General features: G+C 39.7%; 1 protein-coding gene across 2 annotated transcripts in view; it reads right to left on the bottom strand.

Moving 5' to 3' along the window:
• Positions 1–1,102: 1,102 nt before the first annotated feature.
• The window catches only part of LOC149822279 (protein MOR1-like), a 92,725-nt gene continuing 81,578 nt past the window's right edge, over positions 1,103–12,249 (bottom strand). The window contains exons 52-55 of one of the 2 annotated variants that reach the window (XM_089980941.1): positions 10,461–10,532; positions 10,093–10,372; positions 9,564–9,871; positions 1,103–1,458 (exon numbers count right to left, since the gene is read on the bottom strand). In XM_089980941.1, the coding sequence (XP_089837067.1) occupies positions 9,591–9,871; positions 10,093–10,372; positions 10,461–10,532 (633 nt within the window). In that variant the 3' untranslated portion in view covers positions 1,103–1,458; positions 9,564–9,590. Of the gene's footprint in view, positions 1,459–9,202; positions 9,872–10,092; positions 10,373–10,460; positions 10,533–12,249 lie in introns of those variants that run through there. The other variant, XM_089980940.1, reaches the window with a different exon arrangement.

Below are 12,249 nucleotides of genomic sequence, written 5' to 3' on the forward strand. Positions count from 1 at the left end.
ACAGGCAAGATGCTCATTTGGTCAAATGACAAGAGCATATAGAATGGGTCGTCAGTCAATTTACCCCTAACGTACTCATTCGCTTTTTATAGTCTATCAAGGGAGAGGACGGATCGATACACACACTTCAATGGACAGGTTGTTAACTACCACCCACGGGCAAAGATCTGACTTCCCGAGTCATTGGAGTTAGGGGATTGGACTAACAGACATTATCCTAGGTAGTAGATCACATGGACTTCTGCAGAAGTAAGGATGCATCCGTTGCCACTTTCCAGCCTTTGGAGAATCCTCTCTCGACTGAAAGTCATCCTCTTTGGTGCAGACTTAACTAGCTATTTGGGTTATTCAAAATACATGGAATAATAAATGTCCGAACTAGTCTCAATTATTTCTACGATTTGCGTTTGCGTGTACCGCAGGCCAGCTAATATCGAAACTTAAATTAACTTGTTCACACTTCTTGATAAATTGTGTTGTGTTAATTTTTGCACAAGACTTGCTAGTTGTTCAGTAGTTTTCAGCTTACTACATGATTATGATCATTCGTGCATATTCTTGCTAGTTCTTCACCTGATATGTATAATATCTATGTTAGTCTCAGATATTTAACTGCTTAGTTACTACTTGTTGCATTAATTATTTATGCCTTATTCAATTCTTTTTGTTCATGTGCTCACCTACTAGTTTTTCGAGAAACTAACTCATTTCATAGGTACAGGTGATGAATAGGTACATAACAGGCGATGATGCGACTGCGAGATGGCCTCAGGATCCACTGTTTCTGCTCGTAGTTCTTCTCCTGGATATTTTGGGTTTTTGTTATGGTTTTCCTAGAGAAATCCGAATTTTGTATAAACTGACACTTTCTTTCAATAGAAGAAATGGTTTCCTAAGTATTATTGTATATCGTCCATGGTAAATCTTTGTATTCTCGCTAACGTGCCCAAAGTTGTCAAACTTGCCCTTTTTTCTTTTAAAGAAATCATTTTCGCTAATTTTAGAAATAAACTCTATAAAGAAATAAAATTTTCCAACTATTTCAAAAGGTTTATGAAGTTCAAAATTTTGAGGCATTACATGAAGTTCGGGTCGAACTCAGGGAACGAAAAAAATACCTTGTATTCCATAGAAAACTAAGCTACTCTTTTTTGTCTTGAAAAAAAAAATAATTAACTAAATAAATGAGTGTTTCCCTTGCGGAGGGCTTAAACAAATAATTAAATGGTTTTATTACAGACTTAAATGAATAAACAAATGAAATCCTAATCTAAAAATAAGAGAAAAGTCTTCAGTGCTTCGAGTCTTTAGTCTCTCCCTTGAGGTTATGCTTGTTTTCTTGAACTTTTGCTCTCTGGGGACTCCCTAAAGGCTATGTGAGGGGCCTGAAGGGCCTTTTGAGGGGACCTCAGAGGGCTCTTCGGGAGTACTAAGGGCTCACCGCACATCCACGCTTCCCTGCAAAAAATAAATCACAACGAGCATAACCACGAAACAAAAGATGAAAACTATTTACTAGATCTAATGTTAGTTATATAAAAGAAGAAACAAGAAACAAGAATTGAAGCTTAACTAAATCTAAACCGACTAACTAATTTGATCTACAAACTAACTACAATATAACCAATTAAAAGATTCTAACTAACTCATTAAAACCAAAGAAATAAATCAGATCTAGCTAACGAGTACTAACTGCTAACTATGAAAAATCGTTAAATTGCATTAACTAGCCTATGACATCAAACAATAACAACATAACAACTAATCTAACAAAGATGTGATACTAAAACTATTAAAATCTGAAATACACTAACTGATTGTAAGTTTAAAACTAACTCTAACTAATTAACTATGCCATTATAAGCTTAACAGACTAATGCAAATCACTCTACCTAATTAATTACTTGAAACAATATAGACCTATGATCTAAGCTACTAACTGAATAATTAAAAGTAAAACACTTAACTATTGATGATGCAATATTAAAGTAACTAATTAACTACCCTAAGAATTAACACTATTCTAACTGATTACTATCAAGCCATGCAACCTAATCTAAATGGTTAACCCAGCCAGTCAAAATATGCAACTAACTCAGAAAATTAAGACATGCAGGCCTGAGTTGAAAACGTGATCAGTGTGAAGAACATTATATGCCGATCAGCAACAGAAATTAAAACCTTCGGACCCACGCCGAATCCATCAAACACGCTGAGTCTGTTTTTTTTTTTTCAAATAATAAATTCCTTTTATGCACAGTACTGCAGATCGATGTTAATCTGCGGTTCACAAAAATTTCTTTTCACAGCGTGTTCACACTATTTCCAGCAGCCCGGGAGTGCTGCACGAAATTAAAACTCAACTGCGTGATTTGTCAATCATGGTGAGCTGAGAAAGCACAACCCAAATCTGTTCTTTAACCGTCCGGTGTGTGGACCAGATTCAAATAAATCGGAAAGACGGAATATGCTGGTCACGTTTTCAGAAAGACAAGTGATAAAAAGATTCACAATTTATCGTGTGATCAAAATTTCCGTACAACCAGAATTCATGCCGATCTTTTTTCCTTTTTTTTTTTTTGCAAAATCAAACAACCCTGCGTGAATACATGAATCACACAGGTTTGTTTGCAGGCCGTTAAAAAGATTAAACACTATGCTGCGTAAAAAAAACAAAAAAGAATGAATATTACCTAGACTTAGGGGTGGCAATCGTGTCGGGTTGGCGGGTCAACATACCTCAACACGAACCCGACCCGTTTATTAAACGGGTCGGATGTGGCAAACACGAACCCGACCCATTTATTAAACGGGTAACCCGACACGACATGGTTAACCCATTTATTAAACGGGTCAGGTCGGGTCGGGTAAACGGGTTAGTGGGCGGGTTGGCAGGTCAGGTTCAGGTAAACGGGTTGGTGAGCGGGTTGGCGGGCAGGTCGGGGTCGGGTAAACGGGTTGGCAGGTCGGGTTCGGGTAAACGGGTTGACCCGCTCGCCTAACCCGTTTATTAAACGGGTCAGCCAGGTTGGTGGATTGGCATACCCCTAACACGAATCCGACCCATTTAATAAACGGGTTAGGTAAGTCGACCCGTTTATGACACAAACCCGTTTAAGCCAAACCCGAACCCGGCTAAGAAGTGGGTTGGCGGGTCGTGTCAGATTTTGCCACCCCTACCTAGACTGAATACAAAATACAAAAACTATTAACGTGTCCTAATCTTAATCTAATATGCAAAAAACAAAAATATGGAATCAAACCATCCTAAATGAAACAATATTGCTGCAAATAAACTATGATATATGTAATGCAAAAATATGCTTTTATGCATGCAATGAAACCTACTAAATCTAAATTACATGGGAAACAAGTAGAGAGATGGGGGAGAAGAAGAAAACTTGATGGTCCGCTTCCGATGGAGGGATTGAGAAGAGAGCAGCCTCTCCACGATATGTGTTCATCGTGCTGCACCCTTTGATGAAAGAAGAAGAAAACGCCGGCAAGTTAAAAGGGTAGAGGAAAGAAAGGAAAAGAAGAAGAAGAAGAAGCCGGCTGGGAGAGAGGGAGGAGAGAGAGAGACAGAGGGGGGCATGAATCTCAAGGTGAGAGACACCCTCCTCTTCCTCAAAACCCATTATTTATAACTTCTAATTATGGTTTAATTAGGTTTTTAGAAAAAAATTTAAAAAGAGTTCATATATTTTTTTATATTTTAAAAAACTCTATTTTCTGAAAGTATTTTCCAAAAACTTAATTAATTTTACAAAAAAACTCAAAAAGGGCTCAAATTGCTCAAATTGTCATTTGATAAAAATCTTTGAAAACATTCGCAAACAAGCATTTTTAAACGATTATCGTACGTGATCATGCATGAAAATGTATGAATTTATGCATAAAAATTATGCATGATCATTTTTCAAAACATATATCCCATCTAATAATAGAACTTTTTTAAATACATCTCATTGACTGAATAGAGTAATTCAACTCTGTCAGAATTGATTAACCGGTACGATATTCTAGGTAAGACTTGTTTCATAACATAGGGTCCTTCTCAATTTGGATGATATTTCCCTAAGAGGTATGGTCTTTCGCTCAAATACATGTTTAGCATAGTACCTTTCAATTTTTCTCTGATATTTCTCATTTTGCTCGGTGGCTAAAAGTTTCTTCTCATCTAAAAGATCTAGTTTTGTTCGTCTAAGCTTTTGTTGAGCTTCTAAAGGTATTTGTTAAGAAGCAACTATCATGAGAACGGGTAACTAGATTTGTAAAGGCAACACAACCTGAGACTCATACACCAACTCGAATGGAGTGACATTAGTAGGTGTGTGAATAGTGGCGCGATATGCAAGTAATGCATCATACAATTTTTCATACCAATCACGATTAGTTTTTATGGTTCTCTCAAAGATGCAAATGATGGTTTTGTTGGTAGCTTCGGCCTGACCACTACTTTAGGGGTAATAGGGGGGTTGAGAAATATTGGGTTATGCCAAACTTTTTGCACCTTTTTCTAACTTTCTCATTATTGAAATGAGAACTATTGTTGCTCACTAGGTTTTTAGGTACATCGAAACAATGCACAATGTCCTTGCGAATGAATGATGCTACATGTTGACATTCTACCTAGAACAAGGATATGGCTTTGACCCAATTGGTTAAGTATTTAGTTGCGACTAAGATATAGTGATTACTGTTGGATGCATGCGGATAGATGATACTTATAACATCAAATGTTCATATAAAAATTAGCCATGATAGAATGCGATGCAGATGAGGGTACATCATTACCATGCTCTAACATTTAGTACATTTTCCCACAAGGGTGCATTTATAGATCATCCGCTTATGTTGTAGCGATGATAAGTCCACCCACAAGGTGTGAAGTAGGTTATATGTCCCCCCCCCCCCCCGGAACACGCAGGTGCATGTTCTCGGGTCTGAATGAGCGCCACATATGTAAGCACATGGGGCTCATTTCCCCGTGTGTGTCAGCATCACTTAGCATCGGAGTCTGGTGTGTTTGCAAAGATTTAAGTGCCCTTTCTCGCCATTATCACCATAAAATGACATTTCGAGTAAAGGACAAAAATGTCCTCCTGCCAGAAAGGGTTAAAATCATCATCATTTTCGCCCTAAGGAGTAAACTCCTCTGCTTTAACAGGAGCTCCTCGCAATATGTCACCCTAAACGTTCTTGATCACCCTTTGGCGATGCACCATCTGCTGTAACAGGAGCTTCAATTGACGATGCACCCATTGTCATCGTCGGCTGTCGTCGGAGCACCCTTTGTTGCCGTCTGTTGTCGTTGAAGCACCCTTTGTCATCGTCTACTGCCGCCAGAGCACCCTTTACCGTCGCTGTCATCTATTATCGTCGGAGCACCCTTTGTCATCGTCTATTCGTGAGAAATAGTTGAACTACTAGAAAAATCAACATTCTGTCTATTGTTCATCATGATACGAGGGTACAAACATTGAACTGAGTAGACAGAGAATAGCAATTTACAGTAGAGATAATGATGGCAACGTCAAACTGAATAAAGTAGCGATTTACAATAGAAATTAGATAAAAAAATAGCGATTTACAGTAGAAATCAGATAAGAGAGTGGCGATTTACAGTAGAAATCAAATCAGAAAGTAGCGATTTACAGTAGAAATCAGATAAGAGAGTAGCGATTTATAGTAGAAATCAGATAAGAGAGTAGCGATTTACAGTAGAAATCAAATCAGAGAGCAGCGATTTACAGTAGAAATCAGATAAGAGAGTAGCGATTTATAGTAGAAATCAAATTAGAGAGTAGCAATTTACAATAAAAATCAGATAAGAGAGTAGCGATTTACAGTAGAAATCAAATCAGAGAATAACAATTTATAGTAAAAAACAGATCAGAGAGTAGCGATTTACAGTAGAAATAATATCAGAGAGTAGCGATTTATAGTAGAAATCAGATCCGAGAGTAGCGATTTACAGTAGAAATCAAATCAGAGAATAGTGATTTACAGTACAAATCAGATTTCTACTATAAATTGCTACTCTCTTATCTGATTTTTATTGTAAATCGCTACTCTCTGATCTGATTTCTACTGTAAATCGCTACTCTTTGATCTGATTTCTGCTGTAAATCGTTACTCTTTGATTTAATTTCTACTGTAAATCACTACTCCCTTATCTGATTTCTACTATAAATCACTACTCTCTGATTTGATTTCTACTGTAAATCTCTCTTTTCAACAGAGAGAATAAAAAAGCCCACGATTGCTCAGAGAAAAATCTTATTGCTCTTTTCAACAATTACAAGAGAGAAAGAAAAACAAGAATTTATACAAGGCAAGGGTGAAAACCCTAAACCTAAACAAGTTGGGTCTGATCCATAAGAAACTGAGTCTCAAACATAAGCCCAAAAATTTTTGTTCTAGGGAACACTGCCCCCCCAGAGACCCCCACCCGCTGACTGCGTAGCGGGACCCGGGTTGGGGGAACCTCCAGACCCCCCTTTCTGTAAGGGAAAAAACTATGAATCAGGCTCCACAACTCATCAGGCAGGAACGAGAAGGCGGCCATGTGTTGTAACACAAGCTAAAAACAAAGGCGAAATGTGCAAATCTATTTACAGGGAGTGGAGGATATTTTCATCCAACGCATATTTATCTTATGAGAGGACATTTCCGTCAAAAGCATATCTACCTTTTTTATATGTTATTTTATTATAAAGTCATCGTGGGCAACATTGGCATATGAATTATCGAGGGAGGGGGGGGGCAGTTAAAAAAAAAATTTAAAAGCCCAGTCCTAGCCTAGCCTAGCCCTGATTCCATATGAAATAGAATTTTATCCATTTTTGTAGCCCAGCCCAGTCCTAGTCCAGCCCTGACTGTCCCTATGAAATAGATTTTTATTAATAATTGTAGCATTTTTTATTTTATTTTATTTTATTTTTTTTGGGGGGGGGGGGGGGGGCGCTGCCCACGAACCTCAGACTATCACACCAAATTTTTTTTTTTTGCTACACCCCTGTTTGCCCCCACCCCCTCACATGAATCCTAGCTACGCCCCTTGTTGCCTTCTCGAAGACTCCCACCATGATACTGCTGTCATCAACATCATGACCAGTAGGGTCCAGTAGGCCAGGATCGACCTTGTATGAGATTAAAAGGAGTTTCCTCGGGGGAGCTAAGCGGTCTTGGAAATGAAAATAGGGAAGGGAATGGGATGTCCTCCCTTCAGCTAGGTCCATCAAGCTGAGTCCCAATGGTTTTTCCCACATGGGGAACACAGTCATTATGGTTGAGAGGGTGGCATGAAACTTTAGGAGCTATGAAAAGAGGTTTAGAGAGGGAAAGAGAACACCTCAACTAAAAAAAAAAGTGAGAGGTAATCAGGAGAAAAAGACCATATCGCAGCTGAGCACATGTCCAGCTTGAGGTCTCGAGAGAACGGGGTGTCCATCATGGGTAACTTTAATGGCTCGGCCCCACATGTGAAGTGTCTTCCCTATGGTGCTTTGCGGGAAGAGCCACGCACATGCAAAGTAGGCGCTTACGCCTCCCTCATTCCGACCATCGCTTGGCCCTCCATCCATTTTGGCCACAAGTAGGGATGGCAGTGGACCGAGGGACAACGGGGCTCCGCCCCGCCTCACCCCGTTTGGACCGGGGATGAAGGGCATGAAATGGGGATGAAGGTTAAAATTTGTCCCCGTGCGGGGATGGGCTTACACTTTCCCCTGCCCCATCCCCGCCCCCAATCCTTTAAGGAATGACCATAGACAGAGGGAAAACGGGGCTCCGCCCCGCCTCACCCCCATTTGGACCGGGGATGGAGGACATGAAACGGGGATGGAGGCAGGGGTGGAGGTTAAAATCTATCCCCATGCGGGGATGGAGGCGGGGATGAAGGCTCATATTTTGAAACGGGGCGAGGGTGGAGACCTTGTCCCCCACCCCGGTCCACTGCCATCCCTAGCCACAAGCCTCAGTGGCCACACATCACGATCATGGGAAGGCTCTCGCCCTTGATGCCTTGTTCAGCATGAGGTGCCCCATAAGCAACAGCTTGGGATCCCTTGCCAATTGCAACACATAGGGGTGTTTAACAAAGCACCATTATGCGACCTTTAGGGCTGCAGTGACTTGCTGCGGGTTGGTCGAGCTGCCGGCCCGGCTGGACATGCTCTTGGCCCATGGTACATTGTTGTAGTGCTGGTGGTGGCATCGCAGTTGGGGTCACCTTGCGCAACTCAGCCTCCTTTATCTCTTTCTCAAGCACTGGTGATAGCGATGCCAAGAAAAGAGTTGGTGGTGGTGGTGATGGCTGAATTTTTGCCTCGCGTGAAATGCCGAGGAGGGCTTCCCAAATCGTTATTTTGTTGCTACTTTAAGTTGTCTTCTATTCTATATGTTCCTCATCTCCACGTTCCTTCCTCGGCATCATCTTATTTTTCTTCCCTCTTTTGTTTCCATGATATCATTGTCATTTGTCAAGTTACCAACGGGGGGCTCCGCTTGTTGATAGGAGCTGTTAGTGCACGTCACCATGTGTTGGAACGTTGCAAGTTCAAAACCCAATGATATGTTGTGTAACTAGTGGGGGTCTGGCCTAGCCCCAGCTACACTTAAAAAAAAAAAAAACAATTGTCACCATTGTCAAATTTTTTTCAAGTAATAACTTGACCACCTTTGATTCGCAAGATCTGAGGGGACTTAAAGCCTGTAAATTAACCCAATTAAAAATACAATTACTTTCTTGTATTCTGCTCATCTAATTGGCCAATTGTAGCTTATTTTTGTTCATTCTCATTGTAGCGTATTAAATATTATGACCAATTGCAGAGTATCTTGTGGGGCAACGACAAGAGAAGGCTCGAGTCTTGGACTGCCATTTGTATCCCTAATCAAAGATTAGGACAATGTTCCAACTTTTTATTTGCTATCGCTGAATACTAGCCATAAGTTGGAAAACCGATCTAGAAGATATTTGTGATCACATCTTTACTGTCAGCTCCCTAAAACTCTCGGTGAGAACATGTAAAAACCATTAGGCCTACTAGAGAGTACGGTACCCTCGAGAATACCAAAGCAAGGAGGCCTTTCATAGATTACCTTTTCCAGTGTGCACTCATGACTCATGTAAAACAACATTCTTGTTTGGCCATGCTACGGTAAAAGAGATTGTGAAATCAAAATGACCACGCTATGGTAAAAGATATAGATACATTGATATTAGGAAAAACTAATGATATAAAACAATGAAGTTCTTGTTGTTGGTACTTACAAACACATGGTATCACCTATCATTCACATTTTCACTTGATCTTGGCTGACATGCCCGGGATGATGGCCTGCTAATTGGAAATGGAAAAAGACGGGCAGGCGGTCAATCATGGCCTGACAATTGCAGATGATGCTCAACTTTCCTAGTAATAGAGCAAAAACGTAAGTTTCTCGCCAACCTGCTTGCCTCTGGTTGTTGCACAAACTGTTGGCTATGAACGAATCCAATCAGCCAAGAACCAGAATGAAACTTGCCCTTTATCTCAGCACAACACACAACTTACCCGTGTAGTTTGTCAACCCAACAACACTCAAAGCAAATCAACAGATCCACTTTTGAGCCTCTCCATGCGAGCTTGGAGTCCTGAAAGAGCCTTCTCATCCATGGGAAGAATGCTAGACTGAACAGGAGCCTCCAGACTGTGAGAATCGGATCCATGGGCTAGCTGGCTCTCTTGTATTGAATTCAGTATAGAACCATTCAAGGACATCAGCGGCCGGTTACCACATTCTGTCATTCCAGCAGCAACTGTTGCTTGTATGCTTTTCATTCTTTCTTTGAGAGCATCCAATCCACCAGCAGGTGCAACAGCTGCAAATAGTAACAGTGCCATCAACCTCATTTTTCTACATATTAAAGTATATTAGACAAAAACTGAGATCCTTAGACATTCAACGCTCAAACCAAACAAATCTGACCACCAGCCACAGGACACAACTAAGGTCCCTGTTGAACTGGTCCTCTGTGTACAAGGGCTGAGATAAAAAATCAGCCACAGCCTATACATGCCTAACCAGAAAGAGAACCAATACCTGTAATCATGTATCTTTCATTGTGAACATCACATTGCTCCCTCAAGTCGGGCTGATCACTATGCTTGCCAGGAGAACTTACTGCATCCCTACCAGAATCTGTTGAATCACGTGATGACTGCAGGTTTGAGCTTGCAATTTCTGTCTTTATGTTTTGCAACTTTGCATGAACAGGAGACAGTGGTGCAAGTTTTGGTGAAGAATGTGTCAAAGAGACAGGAGGCGGTGTTGAAATTGGCAGGCTGGAAGGAGTTCGTCCAGCTGCTGCATTACTTTCCATCTGCAAAAATCACCAGTGAAGAAAAGATGGGCATTTCCTTTGTTAACAGTGCTGGAGTTGTGGACAGCAATAATAGACACAGACGCACCTGCGCTAGACCATCCCTGATATATGTCCGAAATGCCTCACTTGCATTCTGGAGCTGAGCAAATATATCCACCTGAAACCAGTGCAGAAGAAAACATGCCGAACTGAAGCACAAAATCATAGAACTGTACAATGCAACTCAGTTGAAATTTATGTGCAGAACCTATGCATGGTTCAGGTAAAACATTAAGAACAAATTGAAAGCACTCACTGATATTGCCGATATTTTGAAAATATCGCAATATTATAGTATTTGGTCAGCCAATATTTTTCCCAAGATTTTCCCGATTTTTCAAAATATTTTCCGAACATAAAATGTCATAATATTATCACAATATAATATCATGATATTTTCCTGATATTAAAAAAAACAATTTTTTTATATATTTTAAGCATTTGTTTTTTAGTTTTTTATTCTCTTTTATTTTCCTATAACGGTTGGGTTACTTCAAGGATTTGCTTTAAGCCCTTTCCTATTTGCTATAGTGATGGATAAGCTTAAGAGATCAATTCAAGAAAATGTGTCGTGGTGTATGTTGTTTGTTGATGATATTGTTTTGATTGATGAGTCTAGAGCTAAGGTTAATGCTAAGTTAGAATTATGGAGACAGACATTGGAAGCAAGAGGTTTTAAGTTGAGTAAGAGTAAGACAAAATATATGGAATGTCGGTTTAGTACGCAACAAAGTAGTGATGGGAGTGTAGTGAAGCTTGGTGAACAAGAAATACCGGTGGATGACTGTTTCAAATATTTGGGATCTATCATTTAAAAGTATGGAGAAATTGATGGAGATGTAAATCATAAGATAAAGGTTGGGTGGATGAAATGGAAAAGTGCAACTGGAGTGTTGTGCGATCGTAGAATGCCATTGCGGTTGAAGGGAAATTTTATAGGACGACTATTAGGCCCGCTTTACTATATAGTACGGAATGTTGGGCTGCCAAGAGACATCATATTCAAAAAATGAGTGTAGTTGAGATGCGTATGCTTAGATGGATGTGTGGAAATGCAATAAAAGATAAGATTCAGAACGAAGAGATACGTAAGAAGGTAGGCATTGCACCCATTGAAAATAAGATGAGAGAATCATTTACGGTGGTTTGGACATATTCGGCGAAGGCCTAATGATGCTCCAGTTAGAAGGATGGAGAAATGGGAAAATATATTAGTTAAAAGAGGTCGGGGTAGGCCTAGGAAGACTTGGAGGGAGATGATAGGAAAGGATATGAATGCTTTGAACCTCACCGAGGACATGGCATTGGATAGAAATGATTGGAGGAGAAGGATTCATGTGGAAGACACACAATGATTTTCTTTGTTGGTTCATATCGCCGACCCCAATTGTTTTGGGGTGAAGGCGTAGTTGTTGTTGTTGTTGTTGTTCCCTTTTATTTTAAAATATTGTCTAATTGTTTCTTTAGATTTTCAAGAAAAAACTATCATGCCTACTTTTTTTATTATTCCTTTTATTTTTCTAAAAATTCAAAACTTCTGATATTTCCCCAGAAAAACAACTTAAAAAATCCCAAGAGAAACTTTGCCTAGAAATTACCAAAAATGATATTGGTGACTATGATTGAAACCTACCTAAGAAAAACTTGCTAATCTGATGCAGCATATTCAAGAATATATATATATATATATATATATATATATATATATATATATATATATACTGTTTACTGTGTTTTGTAAACTGAAATACCCATTAGGGGTATTTCAATCATTTCTCATGTAATAGGTGTCAGTCCTCTAGGGACTGACTTATTTTTTTGTTTCCTTATTTTTT

Source organism: Nuphar pumila, chromosome 11 (assembly GCF_984573655.1).
Source record: "Nuphar pumila chromosome 11, dmNupPumi1.hap1.1, whole genome shotgun sequence".
Classification (NCBI taxonomy): Eukaryota; Viridiplantae; Streptophyta; class Magnoliopsida; order Nymphaeales; family Nymphaeaceae; genus Nuphar; species Nuphar pumila.